This window comes from Melanerpes formicivorus, unplaced genomic scaffold (genome assembly GCF_026170545.1).
Source record: "Melanerpes formicivorus ecotype bairdi unplaced genomic scaffold, bMelFor1.0.p_v2 SCAF_58, whole genome shotgun sequence".
Classification (NCBI taxonomy): domain Eukaryota; kingdom Metazoa; phylum Chordata; class Aves; order Piciformes; family Picidae; genus Melanerpes; species Melanerpes formicivorus.
Window position 1 is genome coordinate 557,345 of NW_027142410.1, and position 22,380 is coordinate 579,724.

At 43.3% G+C, this 22,380-nt stretch overlaps 1 protein-coding gene across 2 annotated transcripts in view; it reads left to right on the forward strand.

Annotated features, from left to right (window-relative positions):
• SPTBN5 (spectrin beta, non-erythrocytic 5) overlaps positions 1–22,380 on the forward strand; it is a 136,312-nt gene that overhangs the window by 108,758 nt on the left and 5,174 nt on the right. The window contains exons 53-64 of one of the 2 annotated variants that reach the window (XM_068161390.1): positions 6,138–6,350; positions 7,463–7,659; positions 8,394–8,598; positions 9,336–9,530; positions 11,816–11,971; positions 12,498–12,715; positions 14,994–15,183; positions 17,080–17,256; positions 18,092–18,196; positions 19,416–20,030; positions 20,956–21,027; positions 21,867–21,978. In XM_068161390.1, coding sequence (XP_068017491.1) covers positions 6,138–6,350; positions 7,463–7,659; positions 8,394–8,598; positions 9,336–9,530; positions 11,816–11,971; positions 12,498–12,715; positions 14,994–15,183; positions 17,080–17,256; positions 18,092–18,196; positions 19,416–20,030; positions 20,956–21,027; positions 21,867–21,893 — 2,370 coding nt within the window. In that variant the 3' untranslated portion in view covers positions 21,894–21,978. Of the gene's footprint in view, positions 1–6,137; positions 6,351–7,462; positions 7,660–8,393; positions 8,599–9,335; positions 9,531–11,815; positions 11,972–12,497; positions 12,716–14,993; positions 15,184–17,079; positions 17,257–18,091; positions 18,197–19,415; positions 20,031–20,955; positions 21,028–21,866; positions 21,979–22,380 lie in introns of those variants that run through there. The other variant, XM_068161389.1, reaches the window with a different exon arrangement.

Here is a 22,380-nt window from a genome sequence, read left to right on the forward strand (position 1 = left end):
CAGGGTAGGTATCACACCATATGCTTTTCTGTGGGCACATTGGTTCTTTCTGTGAACTGAGTTCAAAACTTGGACTTTACAAGCAAAATATATTTTACAAACTGTTATGCATGCTGTTAAAGTTTCCTTGGGCAACAGATGTCCTAACAAATGCACTTTGAAACTCAGTAAGTACATCCAAGAAAGTTCATTACTTAGACATCTCAGAATGAGCTCCCAGGGAAACGTCTTTCCCCAGAACTCTTCTCTGGAGGGTAGGAGTTAGCAGGACATTATGATGGTCCTTAGCTTGGCCTTCATTCCAGGGGTAGCTTTCAAGATAGCTGCTGAATTATTTTGTAAGATTCAGATGGGCACTCAGAGAAAGCAGTGCCTGGAACACTGTCATCTCAAATACCAATAAAACAGCAGCTGCCTTCCTAATGTTTTGCTAGTAAGGAGCACTGTCACTTTGCAAACACAAGGTGAAAGAAAGAAAAGAAAAAAACCCTGCTAAAAGTTTCCAGCAGCTATTGGTATTTAATGCTAGCAAATGACAGCTTGTCTGAGTTCCAAGCCAAGTGCCTCTGGGGAAATCTTGTTACATTCTGCAACGAGGCTGGGAAAGACAGAAGATCTTAGAAAGTAGGACTGTGTGTGATATGCTGGTGAGAGGCCTTGAGCACAAGCCCTATGAGGAGAGGCTGAGGGAGATGGGATTGCTTAGATTGGAGAAGAGGAGGCTCAGGGGTGACCTCATTGCCCTCTACAACTACCTGAAAGGTGGTTGTAGCCAGGAAGGGGTTGGTCTCTTCTCCCAGGCAACCAGCACCAGAACAAGAGGACACAGTCTCAAGCTGTGCCAGGGGAAGTTTAGGCTTGAGGTGAGGAGAAAGTTCTTCACCGAGAGAGTCATTAGTCATTGGAATGTGCTGTCCAGGGAGGTGGTGGAGTCACCGTCCCTGGAGGTGTTCAAGAGGAGATTGGATGTGGCACTTGGTGCCATGGTGTAGTCATGAGGTCTGTGGTGACAGGTTGGACTCGATGATCCTTGAGGTCTCTTCCAACCTTGGTGATACTGTGATACTGTGATGCACACAGAGAGAGACATTAAGCCCAAGCATTTGGTGCAGTCTGCATGTCTACAAATAAAAATCTGAACTTAAAAAAATTTGAAATATCCTTCAGGTAAATATTCAAGACTGCTACAGGTGACAGAGAAGGACAGGAATGAAGTATCTTTAAAAGTTGATTTATCCTATTCATACTCAAAATTTACTGAGGAACTGACAGGCTGGACAGATGGGCAGAGTCCAACAGGATGGCATTCAACAAGTCCAAGTGCCAGGTGCTGCACTTTGGCCACAACAACCCCATGCAGAGCTACAGGCTGGGGTCAGAGTGGCTGGAGAGCTGCCAAACAAAAAGGGACCTGGGGCTACTGATTGACAGCTGGCTGAACATGAGCCAGCAGTGTGCCCAGGTGGCCAAGAGGGCCAATGGCATCCTGGCCTGCATCAAGAATAGTGTGGCCAGTAGGAACAGGGAAGTCATTGTGCCCCTGTACTCCGCACCGGTTAGGCCACACCTTGAGTCCTGTGTCCAGTTCTGGGCCCCTCAGTTTAGGAAGGACATTGAGACACTTGAATGTGTCTGGGGAAGGGCAACGAGGCTGGGGAGAGGCCTCAAGCACATGCCCTATGAGGAGAGACTGAGGGAGCTGGGATTGTTTAGCCTGGAGAAGAGGAGGCTCAGGGGTGACCTCATTGCTCTCTACAACTACCTGAAGGGAGGTTGTAGCCAGGAGGATGTTGGTTTCTTCTCCCAGGCAGCCAGCACCAGAACAAGAGGACACAGTCTCAAGCTGCACCATGGGAAGTTTAGGCTCGAGGTGAGGAGAAAGTTCTTCACAGAGAGAGTTGTTAGGCATTGGAATGTGCTGCCCAGGGAGGTGGTGGAGTCACCATCCCTGGAGGTGTTCAAGAGGGGACTGAATGTGTCACTTGGTGCCATGGTTTAGTCATTAGGTCTGTGGTGATGGGTTGGACTTGATGATCTTTGAGGTCTCTTCTAACCTTGGTGATCCTGTGATTCTGTGATACATTTGAAGATGGCAGCTGTCAACCAGGTCAGATTTGCTGCCTGGGTTTCCAAGTCACTCCTACCACAAATTTCTTCAGCCAAAGCAAAGCCTGAGAAAGCAGATAGTGACCTTGAGGGTCATAGCAGTCATGAGGTCTGGGGTGACAGGTTGGACTTGATGATCTTTGAGGTCTCTTCCAACCTTGGTGATTCTGTGAAAATGCATCCTGGTAGAATAGAATATTCCTAAGTAAAACTCAAGAGTATATTCTGAGTAGTTTGTATCTCCTTAGTATTCAAATGTAATTCTTCTGTTTGTAAAAAAAAGAAATCTGTATTTAAGCAAGATGCAGTTGGTGACTTTGAGACTAGACAGTAAGAACAAAAAAACCTTGTTTCATCATGATGAGAAGCACAAATGTTATTTGCTCAATTACTCCTGAAATGTAGGAGCTGACTGGCATAGCCTACCATGTATTTAGATTCACAGATGAAAGGAATGTTTGGGCTCACTTAATCTGAGCGATAGTGCTCCAGTGGAGACTGTGCTCAAGGCTGCAATTACCTTTGTGTTAATTGGCTATATTTCAATGAACTGTGAGAAAAGGAGATACAGACCATAATAGCAGGGCATAATACAATGCCAATTCTTCCTGCCATTTTGCTTCTTGTTCTCCTGGAAGCAGGATTAAAATATAAGCTTTGAATTCTTAATCTTCTAGTAGCTGGAGTCTCTACATCTTTGTTTTCAATGTTGGCTTACTGACAAATAAATCTCTGTGGTAGCTTAACAGCCAAGAATTGAACATGCTGTCAGTTCCACCCTCTATTGTTTATTTTAATGAGCCAGATTTGCAAAATTCAGTCCTTGCTTTGTCACTACAAAAGTGATTGTTTGTAAAATGTATCAACCTAAAAAAACCCTCAGTTCATACTGTCTTGCAAAGCTGCATTTACACACAAGCATAACATCATAGAATGGCTTAGGCTGGAAGAGACCTCAGAGATCATCTACTCCAACCTCCCCACAATGGGCAGGGATGCCTCTCAACTAGACTTGGCTGCTCAAGGCTTCATCCAATCTGGTATCTGCAATCTCTCTGGACAGCCTATTCCTGAGTCCCACCACCCTCATACTGAAGAATTTCTTCCTAAGATGCAGTCTAAACCTACTCTCTCCCTCTGCTTAAAACCATTCCCTCTTGTCCTGTCACTAGGCATGCTTAGTCCCTCTCCAGCCTTCCTGTAAGTACAGCTGCTTGGCTTGGAACAGAGATTCCCCTCACTCCCCCTCCTTCTCCTCTTCCTCCTCTTCTTTTTTGTTTTCCTTTTGCATTCCTGTTTTTAGAAAGGCAGTACCATGAATACATCTTCCTTCCACATTCAACTGCAAAGTTGTTCTTCATGCTGCTAGCTGATTATTAATACACAGTGCAAGATGTTTTATAATCTTTGCCACTGGATTCCATCCCGCTGGTCTCGGATACGGTGTCACTTTTCAACTGTGGCTGACCTGAAATGAACAGGGGGGAAGTTAAAGGCAAGATTAGAACCAGAGATCTTTTTCAGCCATGTTTGGTACTTCAGTTGAACCTGCCTGCTTCACAGCTATGAAAATAAACAGCACAGTTGTTGAATGGTGGGACTGGTTTGTGCTCAGGTGCAGTTAACCATGGAATGCACATCTGCCCATAGACAAATCAATTGTGTGGTCCTTGCCCACCCAGACAAATCATAGAATCAATAAGGTTGGAAGAGACTTCAAAGATCATCAAGTCCAACCTGTCACCCAACACCTCATGACTACCAAACCATGGCACCAAGTGCCACATCCAATCCCCTCTTGAATACCTCCAGTGATGGTGACTCCACCACCTTCCTGGGAAGCCCATTCCAATGGCTATCAACTCTCAGTGAAAAACTTTCTCCTCACCTCAAGCCTAAATGTCCCCTAGTTCAGTTGAGACTGTGTCCTCTTGTTCTGGTGTTGGTTGCCTGGGAGAAGAGACCAACCCCCACCTGGCTACAACCTCTCTTCAAGTAGCTGTAGACAGCAAGGAGGTCTCCTCTGAGCCTCCTCTTCTCCAGGCTAAGCAACCCCAGCTCCCAGTACATCATGAAGGGGTATGTGAAGGGACACCCGTGATTTTAGAATCTACCAGTCTTCAAAAATTAATTTGAAGTAAAGTCTTTGAGAACTGGTCCAAGTAGTTTCCATCTCTCCTTTTCATCTTGGCTGCTTGATAGTATGTGTACCCCCAGAGTTTGCAAAATGGCTACTGTGCAAACTTGCATCTTCTACAAAAGAAAGTGATTATAAACAGTGATAAGCAGGTGACTTCATTGTTCTTACCTAGACACATTTTAATTTAAGGAACACCATGTAATTGAGTGGAAATAGATGGTCTCTTCTCCCAGGCAGCCAGTACCAGAACAAGAGGACACAGGCTGCGCCAGGGGAGGTTTAGGTTGGAGGTTAGGAAGAAGTTCTACACAGAGAGAGTGATTGCCCATTGGAATGGGCTGCCCAAGGAGGTGGTGGAGTCACCATCATTGGAGGTGTTCAGGAGGAGACTTGATGGGGTGCTTGGTGCCATGGGTTAGTTGTTTAGGTGGGTTGGATTGGTTGATTGGCTGGATGAGATGATCTTGAAGGTCTCTTCCAACCTGGTTTGGTTTATTCTAAATGGTTTATTCTAAATATCTCAGAGGAATCCAGAGATAAGAGGTTTGTGGTTAAAAACCTCTTCCCTCCACAATGAGGTGGATATAATCCAAGGTCCAAACTTCCTGACTATATTGGATTTCTCTAAACCCTCCTTCACCCCAAAAAACTCCTCCACCACACTATAAGCATCCATGCAGACTTTGCACCTCTGACCCATCTGGCCAACGTTAATGGGATGAGCTTCAAGAAGGTCAAATGCCAGGTCCTGCACTTGGGTCACAACAACCTCAAGCAACGCTACAGACATGGGGAAGTGTGGCTGGAAAGTTGCCTGGTAGAAAGGGACCTGGGGGTTCTAATCGACAAGCAACTGAATAGGAGCCAGCAGTGTGCCCAGGTGGCCCAGAAAGCCAGTGGAATCCTAGCCTGTATTCAAAATGCTGTGTCCAACAGGAATAGAGAGGTGATTGTTCCCTTGTACCCAGCTCTGGTGAGGCCACACATTGAGTATTGTGTCCAGTTTTGGGTACCTCAATACAGGAGAAATGTGGAGGTGCTGGACTGAGTGCAGAGGAGGGCAACAAAGCTGAGGAAGGGCCTGGAGAATAAAGCTTACAAACAGCAACTGAAGGAGTTGGGACTGCTTAGTTTGGAAAAGAGGAGATTGAGGGGGAGACCTCATTGCTCTCTACAACTACATGAAAGGACGTTGTGGAGAGGTTTATGCTGGTCTCTTCTCACAGGTAATTAGGGATAGAACAAGTGGGAATGGCCTCAAGCTGCAACAAGGTGGGTTGGGGTAGAGTAGAGTGGGGTAGAGTAGAGTGGAGTAGGGTGGAATAGAATAGAATAGAATAGAATAGAATAGAATAGAATAGAATAGAATAGAATAGAATAGAATAGAATAGAATAGAATAGAATAGAATAGAATAGAATAGACCAGGTTGGAAGAGACCTTTGAGATCATCAAGTCCAACCTATCATCCAAAACTATCTAATGAACTAAACCATGGCACCAAGAGCCCCATCCCGACTCTTCCTAAACACCTCCAGTGATGGTGACTCCACCACCTCCCTGAGTAGGTTTAGACTGGACATTAGGAAAAAAAAATTCACAGGGAGTGGTCAGGCATTGGAATGGACAGCCTAGAGAGGTGGTTGAGTCACCAGCCCTGGATGTGTTTGAAGGTTGTTTGGATGTGGTGCTTGGGGATATGGTTTAGGGGTGAACCTTGTAGAGTAGGGTTATCAGTTGGACTCGGTGATCCTGAGGCTCTTTTCCAACCTGAACGTTTCTGTGATTTCTGTGATCTTTGTGTATAGAAAACAAATTCACAATGGACTATCTGGTATAGAACTCTCCACAGATTTGGGTTTGGTCCATCGTTTCACTCTCTACTCTTTGCAGAACTTGGAGAATGAGATAAGCAGTCGGGATGCTTTGACCAAAGCAGTGCTCAGTACGGGGCAGAAACTGGTACGGGGAGGCCACTCCGCTTCTCGCAAGATTATGGAGCATCTGAAGGAGCTTGAGACGTCTGTAGAAACCTTGAAGGCAGAGGCCCAAGAGAGGAGACAGCGGCTTATGCAGTCATATGAGGCCCATCTGTTCCTGAATGAGGTAAAGATGGTTCATGAGAAATTTATTTTGACCTTTCTTTGTTTAAAAGAACCAACACCTACACTGTGGAGTGGTTGCAAGAGCTGAGATAGGAGCAGAACTCACACAGTCCTGATTTTTCATATCTAGTAAATACAGACACAGTGGAGAAATAGTCACTTTCCCAACTAATTGCAGTGAGGGATAAATACATAACTGTAACTACTGGGTTCTGAGTACATGTTCTTTTTTTCTTCTTGTTCTTTTGTTCTTCTTTTCCTTTTTTCTTTTCCTTTTTTTCTTTTCCTTTTTTCTTTTCCTTTTTTATTTTCCTTTTTTCTTTTCCTTTTTTCTTTTCCTTTTTCTTTTCCTTTTTCTTTTCCTTTTTTCTTTTCCTTTCTTTTTCTTTTTTCTTTTCCTTTTTTCTTTTCCTTTTTTCTTTTCCTTTTTTCTTTTCCTTTTTTTCTTTTCCTTTTTTCTTTCCTTTTTTTTCTTTTCCTTTTTTATTTTCCTTTTTTCTTTTCCTTTTTTCTTTTCCTTTTTTCTTTTCCTTTTTTCTTTTCCTTTTTTTCTTTTCCTTTTTTATTTTCCTTTTTATTTTCCTTTTTATTTTCCTTTTTTCTTTTCCTTTTCCTTTTTCTTTTCCTTTTTTCTTTTTCTTTTCTTTTCCTTTTTTATTTTCCTTTTTTCTTTTCCTTTTTTCTTTTCCTTTTTATTTTCCTTTTTTTTCCTTTTTTCTTTTCCTTTTTTCTTTTTCTTTTTCTTTTCCTTTTTCTTTTCCTTTTTTCTTTTCCTTTTTTTCTTTTCCTTTTTTCTTTTCCTTTTTTTCTTTTCCTTTTTTCTTTTCTTTTTTTTTCTTTTCCTTTTTTCTTTTCCTTTTTTCTTTTCTTTTTTTTTCTTTTCCTTTTTTTTTCTTTTCCTTTTTTTCTTTTGCCTTTTTTTTTCCTTTTCCTTTTTTTCCCCCCCTTTTTTTTCCTTTTTTTAGTAGTATCTGCTGGTTTGCATCAGAGGAAAGTACCAGACCTTCTCTCTGCTTTCACTGATCTGTCTCCTCAGGCCTCACTGCTTTCCAGTTTTCTTTGTCTTGACCTAAATCACAGCTGTGCTCAGGCTCATCTCTGTGTTTTATACAGCTGCTGGAGGTGGAGGCATGGCTGGCAGAGAGGAGCTTCGTTCTGGAAACCTCTGATTATGGGAAGAATGAAGAATCCACACAAGCTTTACTTCGTAAACTGGAAGCTACCAAGCTGGACATGGATGGTTTCAGGCCCCGGATAGAGAAAGCACGGGAGACAGGTTCCAGCTTAATAAACAAAGACAGCCCAGAGAGGTAGGCAAATGAAAAACACCTTCTGCTCCAGAGCTAACAGAAATGCCAGAGAAAGAAAATACAGAAACATTCACACTTCAGTAGCAGTTTGATGGCTCATGTACAAATGAGACTTCAGGGAACATCAATCCTTCCTTCACCACCACCAAGTACACTCAGTCCCCAAAAAGTTTGATGATTGTTTTAATGTTGTCATGTCTGGTTCTGGTGTTTTTTTTTAACAACAGGCCAATTGGTGCTGATCATCATCTTTGTCAGGTGTTCCCAGGACCTGTCATCCACTTTTCATCTACCATAAAGCTTCAAAAAGCACTGTGCTTGGGAAAGGAAGCAAACATGCTTGACAGTTCACTGTTTTGTTTTGGGTCTTTATTTTGGTTTGGTTTTTATTACCAGTTTGTTTTTATATCTGGGGAGGAGGAAGCAAATATGCTTGACAGTACACTGGTTTGTTTTGGTTTGGGTTTTATTCCAGTTTGGTTTTGTATCTGGGAAGGAGGAAGCAAACATGCTTGACAGTTCACTGATTTGTTTTGGTTTGTTTTTTATTGCCAGTTTGGTTTTGTACCTGGGGAGGAGGAAGTGAAAAGAGCAGACATTCATATGAGACACTTTACTTTCCTGATCTAGCTGGTTTTAACAGCTTGGCACAAGTCACTCCGTGATATTATCTGGATTCTTCTGGATTCTGAAAGTGTTGCAAATTCAACCTGTCTGATTCTTGTCCTTTACAGTTCAACCATACTTGCAAAGCTCCACAGGATCCTAGCAGACTATCAGACTCTCCTACAGAAGGCTGAGACGCAGAGAAAACGCCTGCAAGAACAATTCCAGCTTTATCAGTTTGAAAGAGAATTCCAGCTGGTGGAGGCGTGGTTTGCCAGTAAACAGTCTGTGGCAGAATCTGATGACTATGGGCAGGACTTAGATGATGTTGAGGTAAAAGAGAATAAGAGGTATTGTACACATTGTGTGGCAAAGCAGGACTATATTTGCTGCAATTTTTGTGTAGCTGCCGACAGTGAAGCATGTTACAGTGGCACAAACTGAGCAAACCAATCATCTCTGCAGCAAAAACTCAGACTGGTTTCTGTCTGCTTATATGGGGCTCTCTGAGGTAGCATCCTCTTCCAACAGGAAAAAGTAGCTGCAGCAGAAAATTAGCTTATTCTTGGGATAAGGTGAGGTCAGGGCACCTCACTGCTGGCCCTGACTACAGATTTGACGGGGCCTAAAAAAATATTTGACATGAACAGGGCCATGGTTTTGTAACAGTTTCAGTGGAAAATATTTGAATGCAGGATTCACACCTGTAGTTACTGATTTCAAGAACAAATTTCTCCTCAGGGCACAGAGTACAAAGAGGTATAATTTATAGTATCAGCTCCTCAACACATGCTGCATATGTGGACAGCCTAACAGGTTATGTTCCTTAGCTTTTGATCTGAGCAGTATCTGCCTGTTAGATGTGGCTGATTTTTCTCTGTGATGCAAAATGTTCAATGATCAAGAGGATGGATGCCCCATTCTGACTCCAGGTCCTATGTTTTGCAGTTGTAAACTCCAATACATAGGTTTCATTTTATACAGGATAGAGAGACTGATTCCTTCTGCCTCTCTCATAGAGGTAAGGAGAAATTCTTTTATCCAAGTCTGTGTTCCCATTTATCCCACAGGTGCTGGAGAAAAAGTTTGAAGATTTTGTGAATGAGGTGAAACCTCTGGGACATTCCAAAGTTGTCTCCTTAAATGAGTTAGGATCTAAACTAGAGAAGGAGGGCCACAGCAAGGTGGACATCATCCAGAAGCGAACAAAACAAATCAATGGGATGTGGGAGAGGCTATGCCATACCATCCAGACAAGGACTGAGGTAGGAAATACATGGGGAAAAATGGGGTGTTGAATTCTCTGCAGGCTCCCACATCCTTCTTCCTTTCCCAAACCAGTACATGGGTCATGTTGAAACACAAGGTTCATAAAAGCAATGGGTGTGTTCGGGTTTCTTACTTCTTGATCCATTTCGCTTTCCAGCCACTGCTTACCCTGCTGTTCCTGGCAAGGCTTATACTTGGAAGATATTTATCAGCCTAGAGAAATTCTATTTTTCCTTAATTTGCTGTTAACTCTGGTTTCTTGGAAAACTAAACCAATCTAACAGTTTACCACCACTAATAGAAGGCTGGCTCTGGCACTTAGAATACAATAGAATACAATTAACCAGGTTGGAAGAGACCTTTGAGATCATCAAGTCCAACCTGTCATCCAGCACCATCTACTCAACTAAACCATGGCTCCAAGCAACCCATCCAGTCTCTTCCTAAACACCTTCAGTGATGGTGACTCCACCACCTCCCTGGGCAGCACATTCCACTGGCAAATCACTCTTTCTGTGAAGAACTTCTTCCTAACATCCAGCCTAAACCTCCCCTGACACAGCTTGAGACTGTGTCCTCTTGTTCTGGTGATGATTGCCTGAGAAAAGAGACCAGCCCCCACCTGTCTACTACCTCCCTTCAGGTAGTTGTAGACAGCAATAAGGACTCCTCTGAGCCTCCTCTTCTCCAGCACTCATAGGGCTTGAACTCTTTATTGAACTGCTTCAGCTTTTTCAACAAGATGAAAACCCTGCAGATTTTTTTGCTGAGTTAGTTAGTTGAAGTCAAGGAATGAGTGTGGGAGAGAAGGTGATAGAGGACACAGAGCCAAAACATTTTGGGAGCAGTTAGCTCTTAAATTAGTTCACCCCGTCTTGTGAAACTGCATCCATAGATGTGTTTGGAAAAGCAGAGCAGACACATAGAACTCAACACTTTTTGTTTGCTTTTGGGAGAATGTAGAATGTCAGATGTCCTCAACTCTTCTTTTCACTACCATTGCAGACATGTTTTGCTTACAAAGTAGCTCAAGCCCCCTCTTAGTTGTTAGCAGCAGTAAATGTATGACAATTCTTAGTCTATAGCTTAAATGTAAAATATTACCAGAACATTTCTAATCCTCTCATTTCAGAAAGCAAACTTTTCACTTCACCCCTCTTATTTTCACTGTTAAGCCTCCATTCCAAGCAAGTTTTTTAGGACACTTTCTGTGGTTAAGAGACAGAGCTACTTTTAAAGGCCAATTTATAGAATCATAGAGTCATTCTGGTAGGAAAAGACCTTCAAGGTCACTGAGTCCAACTATTATATAACTCTTCCAATTGTGGTGCTAAACCAGGTCACTTATCACCACGCCCAGGCATCTTCCTTTTCCACACAAGTACATGGCTGTGCTGGGTGCTGCACTTTGGCCGCAGCAGCCCCATGCAGCACTACAGGCTGGAGAGCTGCCAAACAGAAAGGGACCTGGGGCTACTGATTGACAGCTGGCTGAACATGAGCCAGCAGTGTGCCCAAGTGGCCAAGAAGGCAAATGACATCCTGTCCTGCATCAGAAATAGTGTGGCCAGCAGGAGCAGGGAGGTCATTCTGCCTCTGTACTCAGCACTGGTTAGGCCACACCTTGAGTACTGTGTCCAGTTCTGGGACCCTCAATTTAAGAGGGACATTGAGACTCTTGAATGTGTCCAGAGAAGGGCAACGAGGCTGGGGAGAGACCTCAAGCACAAGCCCTATGAGAAGAGGTTGAAGGAGCTGGGATTGTTTAGCCTGGAGAAGAGGAGGCTCAGGGGAGAACTTATTGCTGTCTACAGCTACCTGAAGGGAGGTTGTAGCCAGGTGGGGGTTGGTCTCTTCTCCCAGGCAATCAGCACCAGAACAAGAGGACACAGTCTCAAACTGTGCCAGGGGAAGTTTAGGCTTGAGGTGAGGAGAAAGTTCTTTGCTGAGAGAGTTGTTAGCCTTTGGAATGTGCTGCCCAGGGAGGTGCTGGAGTCACCGTCCCTGGAAGTGTTCAAGAGGGGATTGGATGTGGCACTTGGTGCCATGGTTTAGTAGTCATGAGGTGTTGGGTGACAGGTTGGACTTGATGGTCTTTGAGGTCATTTCCAACCTTATTGATTCTATGATTCTAAATATTTTGCTTGTAGATGACATAATTGGGAAGGTATTTTACTCCTGTTCTTGTTCAGTCTGTACTGCATTAGGACCTAGCAGAGTTGCCCTTCTTTGTGTTGCAGACAGTATATAGTATCACCATTGAATTGTTTCTTTATTCTAGAACCTAAGAGCAGCTCGTGAAGTTCACCAATATGATCATGATGTGGATGAAGTAAAGGGCTGGATGCAGGAGAAAGAGGCAGTGGTGGATATCGAAGATTATGGATATGATCTTCCAGGTGTGCAGACACTTCTCAGCCAGCTTGAAGGAGTAGAGGTAAGGGGAGCTGTCAAGCAGCAGTGGCAGAAAAACATAAATGGCAAAACAAGGAGGGTGATGCTTGATTTGAAATCCTCCCAAGTGTCTTGTTTGCAGGCCAACAAAAGATAAGCCTATTTCTTCCTGAAATATCCTTTGTGCTTCACAGGAGGAGAGATTTTTCTTTTCTTTTATTTTAAAATTGTGGCATTATGGTACTCATGCCTTTGCTTCTAAGGATGACCTTCTCTTCAAAAAATCTGTTCCAAATCAGCATTATAATTGCAAAGGTGTCATCTGAGCTGGAGAAGACTTCAGCTCCACACTTACCAAATAATCAGTGTGTCACATCTAAAGAAGCTTCTGTGATGTTTGATGATGAAGCTTAAAAGGCGTTAGGAGGAAACTGGGAAGAAACATTTCAGAGTCATATTTCCAGCTTCTATGCAGACAGTGGATAGAAAATATATACACCATCTTTACAATATGCTTTTGATAGGTGTAAGCAGCGATGGTCTTACAATGCCTTCTGTCTCTGTTCCAGAGAGACCTAGGAGCCATCATGAAGGAGCTGGAGCGGATTCGGGGGGAGGCTTGGCACCTCAGCCGCACATACCCTCAAGTCAAGGAAAACATCATGGAGAGACTCACAGATGTGGATCAGTGCTGGGAAAGCCTGGACAAGAAGTTTCAGGAGAGGAAGGCAAGACTGAGCCAGGCAGAACAAGTCCAGCTTTACTTCAATGACTGCAGAGAGCTGATGTATGTGTTGGTCCCTTGAGTTTGGCAAGGGGCCTAATTTCACGTCTTTTCCTCTCTAGGATTTTCTAAATGACACCTGTTAGTTATTTGACTCCTGCCCCAGGTGACCTGCAGCTTGCCTGTAAATTTCTTTGAATAAACATAGAACAGTCTGACTTGGAAAAGACCTTTATAGGTTGTTTAGTCCAATCCCCAGGCAGTAAGCAGGGACATCTTCAACTAGACCAAGTTGCTCAGATGATGTCTTCTCAGCAGCACTTCACAGAATTTATGACATATCAGAAGTGGCCATGCCACTCCACTCCAGCACAGTGTGCATGACAAACCCACCTTTTTAGACTATTTCCTAGACAGTCTTGGAGAATTCAGTAGCTCTGGGTAGATTTGCTAGTCCCACAATCCCAACTAAAATTACTGTTAATTCTATAGAGAGATGGGGAAGTTTCTGCTAGTTAGCTATTTGTACACCTATAGAAACACCAGTGCCCATTTTTCTTAGATCCCAAGCAACTACATTAAAAACAACCTTCTAGCAAAGATTATCCCTTCCTCAAAGTGCTGAAAATGTGTTGCACACATTTAGTGCCATTGCCCATATGCACACACTTCGGGTTTGGAGCACAAGCCCAATGAGGAGAGGCTGGGGGAGCTGGGGTTGCTTAGCCTGGAGAAGAGGAGGCTCAGAGGAGACCTTATTGCTGTCTACAACTACCTGAAGGGAGGTTGTAGCCAGGAGGGGGTTGGTCTCTTCTCCCAGGCAAGCAGCACCAGAACAAGAGGACACAGTCTCAACCTGTGTCAGGGGAGGTTTAGACTGCATGTTAGGAAGTTCTTCCCAGAAAGAGTGATTGGCCATTGGAATGGGCTGCCCAGGGAGGTGGTGGAATCGCCATTACTAGAGGTGTTTAAGACGAGACTGGGTGAGGCACTTGGTGCCATGGTTTAGTTGATCAGATGGTGTTGGGTGGTAGTTTGGACTTGATGATCTCGAAGGCCATTTCCAACCAGTTTAATTCTATTCTATCCTATTCTATTCATTCATATCAGGAGTCAGGGGTTTTGCAATTCAGCTGCTGGGAAATTTTATGGGTTTGAGTTTCTTTTTTTAAAAACTGAATTAGAATGAAATGTTGAATGTTCGAAGCATCTACAAAATGTATTCATTTAAACATATGTGCTGAGCTAAAGATCTAATTTTGTTTAAATCAGTTAAGCCAAAGCATCTATAAACAGAGGTCTCATGTAAAATTGAAATAAGTAATAGAAATGTGCTACACTTAAAGTGGCAGGTCAACAATAAAATATCAGATGTTATCATTATAATGCCTTGTTTACCACAATTGATACAATTATGATGGAAATTGTTGTTTCAACAGGAACATTTTTAACACAGTGTAGTTAATGAAAGAGGCAATCCACGACAACAGCAGAAGGGCAAAGAGAGTGAAGTGGTTACCACTGACCGTTGGACATTTACTGTGCTAAGGGGTAGACCAAAATGCTATGCCATCTGAGGCTCATGAAGTAGAAAATGTTCCTTTCAAGATTTAGAATAGAATAGAATAGAATAGCATAGCATAGAATAGAATAGAATAGAATAGAATAGAATAGAATAGAATAGAATAGAATAGAATAGAATAGAATAGAATAGAATAGAATAGAATAGAATAGACCAGACCAGGTTGGAAAAGACCTTTGAGATCATCAAGTCAAACCTATCACCCAACACCATCTAATCAACTAAACCATGGCACCAAGCGCCCCATCCAGTCTCTTCCTAAACACCTCCAGTGATGGTGACTCCACCACCTCCCTGGGCAGCACATTCCAATGGCCAATCACTCTTTTTGTGAAGAACTTCTTCCTAAAATATCTATCAATGTGCTGCTTTGCTTGCATGCTCTGTGTGCATCTGAAGTACTTTCATGTGTGGTGATAAGGTTAGATGGACATCTGAAAGTTTGTGACCCAGTACCACATGTAAGTGTACTGCAAACGTGTGCAGCCCAGGCACTGGCAGCTACAGGTCCCTCTGAGGATCTGGATATGCACTGCTGCAGCAGTTGCCTTTCTAACAATGTATTGACCCAGGACTGGGAATGTGCTATCAAGTTGTAAAAATACACAGGTGTGTGAGTGAACCTCCATCAATGTATCTGTATATCAATGTATCTTTCATGAGCAAATAGAAGTCTGCACATATGGATCCACAGCCATGGGATGTGTGCATTCCAGAGTATCCAACAGACTCAGATTCCTTCTCTTTTACCTTTCCTAGGACGTGGGCCAATGAGATGCATGCACTAGTGATATCCGAGGAACTGGCTAACGATGTCCTGGGAGCAGAACTGCTTATCAAGCGCCACGAGGGGTACAAGCGTGAGATAGAGAAGCAGTGGCTAAAATATGAAGAAATACAAAGGGCAGGAGGTGACCTGATGAAGAATGGACATTTCATGTCTGTGGAGGTGTGTTGATGAGTTCAATGTTTTACAGAGTGTGAACAATGAATACGTTGACCAGACAGGAGCTGCAGGTTTGTCTGTCTTTCAAAATAGAACCGAACAGGGCAAACAGGTTCTCTGCTATTGGAAGCTGCAGACTTCATGCAGAAAAAGAAAGCACCTTTTGAAGTTCTTTGAAAGGGTGACTGCCCAAAGGATGGGGTCAGGCTTTCCTCGGTGATGCCCAGTGACAGAATAAGGGCAATGGGTGGAAGATGAGGCATAGGAAGTTCCATGGAAAGATAAGGAAAATTATTTTCACTGTGAGGGTGACAGAACACTGGAACAGGCTGCCCAGGTGGGTTGTGGAGCCTCCCTCTCTGGAGATATTAAAAACCCACCTGGATGTGTTTCTGTGTGACTTGCTCTAGGTGATCCTGCTCTGGCAGGGGGGCCGGACTAGATGATCTTTCAAGGTCCCTTTCAGCCCCTAACATTCTGTAATTGTGTGACTCTTAGTCCTCTAAAAAACTGATTTTGAAGGGGACCATAAAAGAGTATTCACTGGATTGATTAAGGCAACAGGTTATTGCTATTCCACAGAAAACCAGTGTGGCCAGCAGGAGCAGGGAGGTCATTCTGCCCCTGTACTTGAGTCCGGTGTCCAGTTCTGGGCCCCTCAGTCTAGGAAAGATGTTGACTTGCTGGAACGTGTCCTGAGAAGGGCAACAAAGATGGGGAGGGGTTTGGAACACAAGCCCTATGAGGAGAGGCTGAGGGAGCTGGCGCTGCTTAGCCTGGAGAAGAGGAGGTGCAGGGCACACCTTGTTGCTCTCTACAGCTACCTGATGGGAGGCTGTATCCAGGCGGGAGTTGGTCTCTTCTCCCAGGCAGCCAGCATCATAACAGGAGGACACAGTCTCAAGCTGTGCTAGAACAGGTTTAGGCTGGTTGTTAGGAAGAAGTTCTTCCCAGAAAGAGAGATTGGCCATTGGAATGTGCTGCCCAGGGAGGTGGTGGAGTCACAATCACTGGAGGTGTTTAGGAGCAGACTGGATGGGGTGCTTGGTGCCATGATTTAGTTGAATAGATGGTGCTGGATGATAGGTCAGACTCAATGATCTCAAAGGTCTATTCTATTCTATTCTATTCTATTCTATTCTATTCTATTCTATTCTATTCTATTCTATTCTAAAGGTGCACCATATAAAAGAGAATTTAACTTTTAACTGCGCAAGGTCTGGCTTTAAATATGTTACAATGCTGTCAGCTATAGGATGGAGTGATGTCCCTGAGTACACTGGGAGATATGTAATTCTTCAGGAATGTTACAGATCCAAAGGGGCAAGAATGTTAAAATTTCTGTGAACCCACTAAATTTACTAAAAATCTCTCTGAGTCTATGTACCTTTTGCCTCCGACTTTTGCAATGGACCCAAGCTCATCCTGATGCTGCCTGTGGATGCAGACATCACGTTGTCAAAAGCGTCTCCAGAATTTATGCAAGATTGCATTACCTGTGTTGTAGAAAATATTAGAGAACTTTCCTGACTTCCAGGTCCTCCATCTTTGCCTTGCCATGAATGGGACTATTTGCTGAGTCATCTTCTGTTGGCTAGTTCTAATAGACAAATTCCTAGATATGAATTTTCGTCACAGGAAAGCATACAGCAGATCATACAGTCTGTAGATTGTAACTGTGTGAATATGCACACAAACTACAGCTAGGCAACATACAGCCTAAATTAATTCAAGTCAGAAAAATGAGGGCTTGGACATCCTTTCTAAACTGTTAACAACACACAGCTGTCTAGAGGTCATCTTCTAGATCATGAGGGCAGATTACACGCTGGTTGGCTGTCACATGAAAGTCCAGTTGGATTTTTCACCTCCTGGCATTGCAAATGTTGTTTTTTCTAGATTGAAGAAAAACTGCTTGAGCTGTCAGAGCTGATGAAGAAAGTAAAGGAGAGCTGGGACGTGAGGAGAGAGTTATATATAGAAAACTGGGAGATTCAATTGCTCCGCAGAGAGCTAGAACAAGCAGAAGCATGGCTGGCTGCCAAGGAGAGCTTTCTTTCAGATCCCAACTATGGGGTGAGTATCAACAGTGCAACACAATTGAAATGCCTTTGAGTATATACAGAGTGCTTGGAGCACGTATCAGCTCAGGTCTGAAGTTAATTACAATCTAAACAGCAGTGCACCCTTGAGATTACAAAGGGCAGGAGCCCCAGAGTCTCACAGAATATGTTTTACACGGTGATGTGCTCCAGGAGGAGGTGGCTTTTAGGGGGTGATAGAAGACTGGAGAGAATTCCAGACCATATTTTTTTTTTTTTACCATGTAATAAGATAACTTGCAGAGGGTTTGACTTGCCCTGTCATGCTGAGAGCCTGTTTTAAAAGGAAAAAGGGGGTTTCCCATCTCAGTTGGGCAGTAGAATATTTTGCACAGATGGCTTGATAGCTAGTTTGTGAATTCCAGTTTAAACACCAGCATCCCTGACCTTTTTTGTTATTATTATTTTTATTTCTCATGGTTGCCTGTCTTCTGATGCTTTATAAGGTGAGGAAACAGTGCCATAAACTCAAGTATCAAAAACTAAGCAGAGTGCAAGACAGAGGTTTAAAACGCATATGTTGTTGGGCAGGAACAAACTGTCTTTAGCATAAACTGGCCTCCAAGTACTACATCTGTTTGTAAATAGTTATAGCTGGAGGTAATGGTACCACATGGCTACACAGAGTAGGGAAGATTGTTGAGTCTTTTTTAAAGTGTAAATTGGGGTTTTTCACACACTACTGATGGCTTAGACATTTAATTACGACCATTTTGGAATCATCATTTGTCTAAATAGAATGGCCATAGGCACAACCTCATCTGCTTAACTTGATTTAGGAGTACTGTATCTGGTCATTTTCTGTTCAGGATTCTGTGTCTGAAGTAGAGGAATTACTGAAGAAGCATCATGATTTTGAGAAGATGCTTGCAGCTCAGGAGGAGAAATTTGCACAGCTCAGCAGGAAAACCAAGGTGAGAAGTAGAAGGTTGATGTGAGACAGCATGATGTGGGTGCTTGAATGTTTTGGGCTCAGTCACTCCACATAAGAATGAAAATCCTGTGCTGAGATAGAGTAAATGAGTAAACAAAGCTGAGATAGTGCAGATAGAGCAGCTGAGAAGGAGACCTGGAAAAGAATCAAAAGAATCCAATTACCTTGCCAAAGCTCTAGGCTAGAAGTGGAAGCTTTCTTCTGCCAGGAACAGCAAGAAGGGTGTGTGGTGCGCATTGCTGTGTGAGAAACAGGGTGATACTTTGCTACAGGGGTGGGAGGGATTTCGATTCATTCACAATTTCAGCAGAGAGCTGACAGTGCTGGAGGATAACAAAGGACTGAAAATAAAGGGAGATGAAGGCAACTTCTGTTCAGTGATTTGCAAATTGGATAAAGGAGGTGACAAAGATCCTCCACTCTACAATTCTCTGTGTGAACACTACCGGATAATCAATGTTCCTACAGCAAACTTACAGAAGCAATGCCACAGAAGCGGAACTGAAGTTTTCTAGAGCTTATTAAACATTCAGCCTCTGGAGAACTTTGCAAGGGCAGAATTCAAGTCATTTGTGATTAACTACTATCAGCATTCATGGGTGACAAAATAATGCTCAGCACGCAGCAGTCAAGTTCAGTTGTAAGTCAAGAAAGCCAATGGAGGTACAGGACTTAAATTCAGGGCTCTATAATGAGAAGCTGAGGGCCCTGGAGCTTTTTAGTCTGGAGAAGAGAAGACTGAGAGGGGATTTTAATAAATGTTTATAACTATCTGAGGGCTGGGGGTCAAGAGGGAGGGGACAGGTTCTTCTCTGTTGCACCCTGTGATAGGACAAGGGGTAATGGATACAAACTACAGCACAGGAGGTTCCACCTCAACATCAGGAGGAACTTTTTCCCTGTGGGGGTCACAGAGCACTTGAATAGGCTGCCCAGAGAGGTTGTGGAGTCTCCTCTAGAGACGTTCAAGACCCATCTGGATATGTTCCTGTGTGACCAGTGCTAGATTCTCTGGTCCTGCTCTAGCATGGGGGGTGGACTCGATGATCTTTGGAAGTCCCTTCCAATCCCTAACATCCTGTGATCCTCTGAACTATTTCTGCTTAAAATAAATAAATGAAAAAAGAAAAAATCATAGGTAGAGTACATATAAATGTAATGGAGGTGATTTTAAAACATGTAATGCTTGTGTCCTTCAGAGGGAGATGAATCTTCTCAAACAAGTGGACACCGAAGAGAGTGAGCCGAAGGATAGAAGCAAGGTTGTACGGGTTCCCTCTTTGAAAAGAAAACCATCTGACAAAAGGAGTGCACCACCAAAAGTGACAGAGACAAATGGCACAACACCACTGCCAGCTGTGCCCTCACTCAGTGAGACCTGGAGGACCCCGCTTGAAACTATTTTCTCCCCCGTTGAAAAGTCTCAGTCGGCATTCCAGCAATTCCTTGCTGAGGAAGTTCCAGAAGCACCGAGCAGCAACAAAAGAGAAATGAAAGCTGAGGGAAGGCCCAGTGAGATTATCACTCCACCTACACCGAAGATGATGGGCCCACCATCTACATCTTTGAAAAGTCACAGTTCCTTAAGCTCTCCTTCATCACCGAGTCCCATAAGCCAGCAGCGCAGCAGCAGTTTGTCAGAATCCACAGGCCTTTCGTCACCTCAGGAAAAAAGTGCTACAGGTTCCTCTTTCTCCAGCCTGCAGACAAAAGTAACAACAACTCCACCTGAGTCAAGCCAAAGGTCGCTGGATAAATCACCAAACTTAGCACTGTCTACCTCCTCTTATAAGAGATTAGAAAATACAGCTTTGGTAAGTCCCAGCGATTCCTGGCTCTCTCCTCCACACCTGCTGTGCCATGCCAGTTAAAGTAAGGAAATACAGGAAGTTCTCTGGGAAAGTCAAAAAGACCACAAAGTGGGCATCTCAGTGGATCCAAACAGCAAGAGGCTTTTTATATGTTTTTGCAGTGGATAAACTTTCCTGAAAGACAGACTAGGTACAGCTTGGTACAGCTTGCAAGCATTTTTAATTTCCTCACCTTTATAGCCCAGGTCTTGACAACTCTGTTGATTTCTGGTTTTCTTTCTCAAGCTAGAGCTTATTCATGCTACTGAACACTTAGCAGAGCCAGGAGATGATGTCTCATGAAGAGGCAAGGTTGCAGATTTACCCATACCCTCTACATGAGCTGGTGATGGTTAGTGTCCACTGAGTTTAGCAGTCAGAGAGAGGCAGCACTTAATGGCACCCTTGCCAAAGAGCTGACCTGGTGCAAGACTAGAACCAGCAACTCCTGTTGGCCCACCCTGGCAGGAAATGCACTGTTAACTTAAGGGCAGGTCAAAATTGTTCCCTTCCCCTCTTGCACTTTGAGAGGAATGCATTTGCCACATCCCCAAGTGTGGCAGTAGAGCACTACACGCTCATGGTATGAATAATTTCAGCAATTTCAGTTGTAAAATGTATTTAATAATATAAAAATGGCATATATAAATTAATTAATACACTGTGACAGAGCAAATTCCATGAGCAAATTGTTCTAGGAGGACATGAATTCTACTCATTTAAGAGGAGACTGCAACCTAGAAAGGCTTTTTGAGCCGTGGTGTGAAGGTCGGGAGCAGTGGGGATTAATTTCTCTACGTGGAATTTACCTGCAAAGACCTTCAGAAATTGTAACATATGATTAATGGCCATTTAAAAAATTAAAGAACAATGTTCTTTTGTGAATCAGGTTTCTGCAAGTCTCCAACACATGGAGGGATTCCTAGAAAAAAGAGACCAGCTCCTTCCAGGAAGAAAACAGGTAGGAACAAATGGCATCACTCTGGGTTAATACGCCTTTCCGTGAGTTATAGTTCAGGTCTGGTCTAACTTCTTCAGGACAAACTCTTGCTGAAGAGGAGCTCAGGACCATGGGTTTAATTCAGTTACAAATAACATACTTGAAGAAATCTCCACTGACTTGGGCAGTACCTTATTGAATTAATAGAGAATTAATAGAATAAACCAGGTTGGGAGAGACCTTCAAGATCATCGCGTCCAACCCATCAACCAATCCAACCCACCTAAACAACTAACCCGTGGCACCAAGCACCCCATCAAGTCTCCTCCTGAACACCTCCAATGATGGTGACTCCACCACCTACCCGGGCAGCCCATTCCAATGGGCAATCACTCTCTCTGTATAGAACTTCTTCCTGACATCCAGCCTAAACCTTCCCTGGTGCAGCCTGAGACTGTGTCCTCTTGTTCTGGTACTGGCTGCCTGGGAGAAGAGACCAACCTCTGCCTGGCTACAACCTCCCTTCAGGTAGTTGTAGAGAGCAATAAGGTCACCCCTGAGTCTCCTCCTGACCAAGTCCTTAAGAGAAAGAGGCAATGGAATTTTGCCTGTCATGGAAATCATACAGAAGAGGGTCTGTCTGTGTTTAATGGATTTATGAACCAAAGCCTAAGCCATATGCACAAGATAATTATAAGTACAGGCTTCAATATATCAACTGAGTTTAAAATTAAATAAAATAAATATTTAAGATAAAAGTAAATACTTCAGGACACTGTACCAGCATGTGACGTTTTGTTGGCTGAGGAAGCCCTCACTCCCATGCTCCCAATGCTTGTGATGTCTAACCATGTTAGAAGAGGTTTCAGGTTGCTGTTTGTCTTTGAAGAAGTGGTTTGTTTAAGCCAGGGCTGAATGAAACTCAGCTGTAACTTGTAACATCCAGAGAAAAAAGATCACTTCAGGTCAGTTATGATTGTTTTGATTATTAGATCTTACCCAGGGCAAGACATTTTGCATTATTCACCACCAGTGTTTAGACATCTGAGTGTTTGCTGAGAGATTGCATATAATCAAGTTGTCTTGGATTGTTTGTGCTAGAGAGTATTTCCTCTGAAATTTTCAACTTGAAAGACTTCTTTAAACAAATCAATCTGGTATAGACTCTGTCTTCTGAAAGGCAAATTCAGATTTTCCTCTCTTCTGGATATATTCAGTTTAGTCTACTGTGAGACTGAACTTCCAGACTACCAAACAAGAAATACCATGACTTATCCTCCTCAGGACTTTTTCATTCCTCTTCTCTGAATGTCCAGCTTGTCAGCTTGGGTTCTGATGGAACAGGTCATCTTGAATGCAATCACACAGCACTTA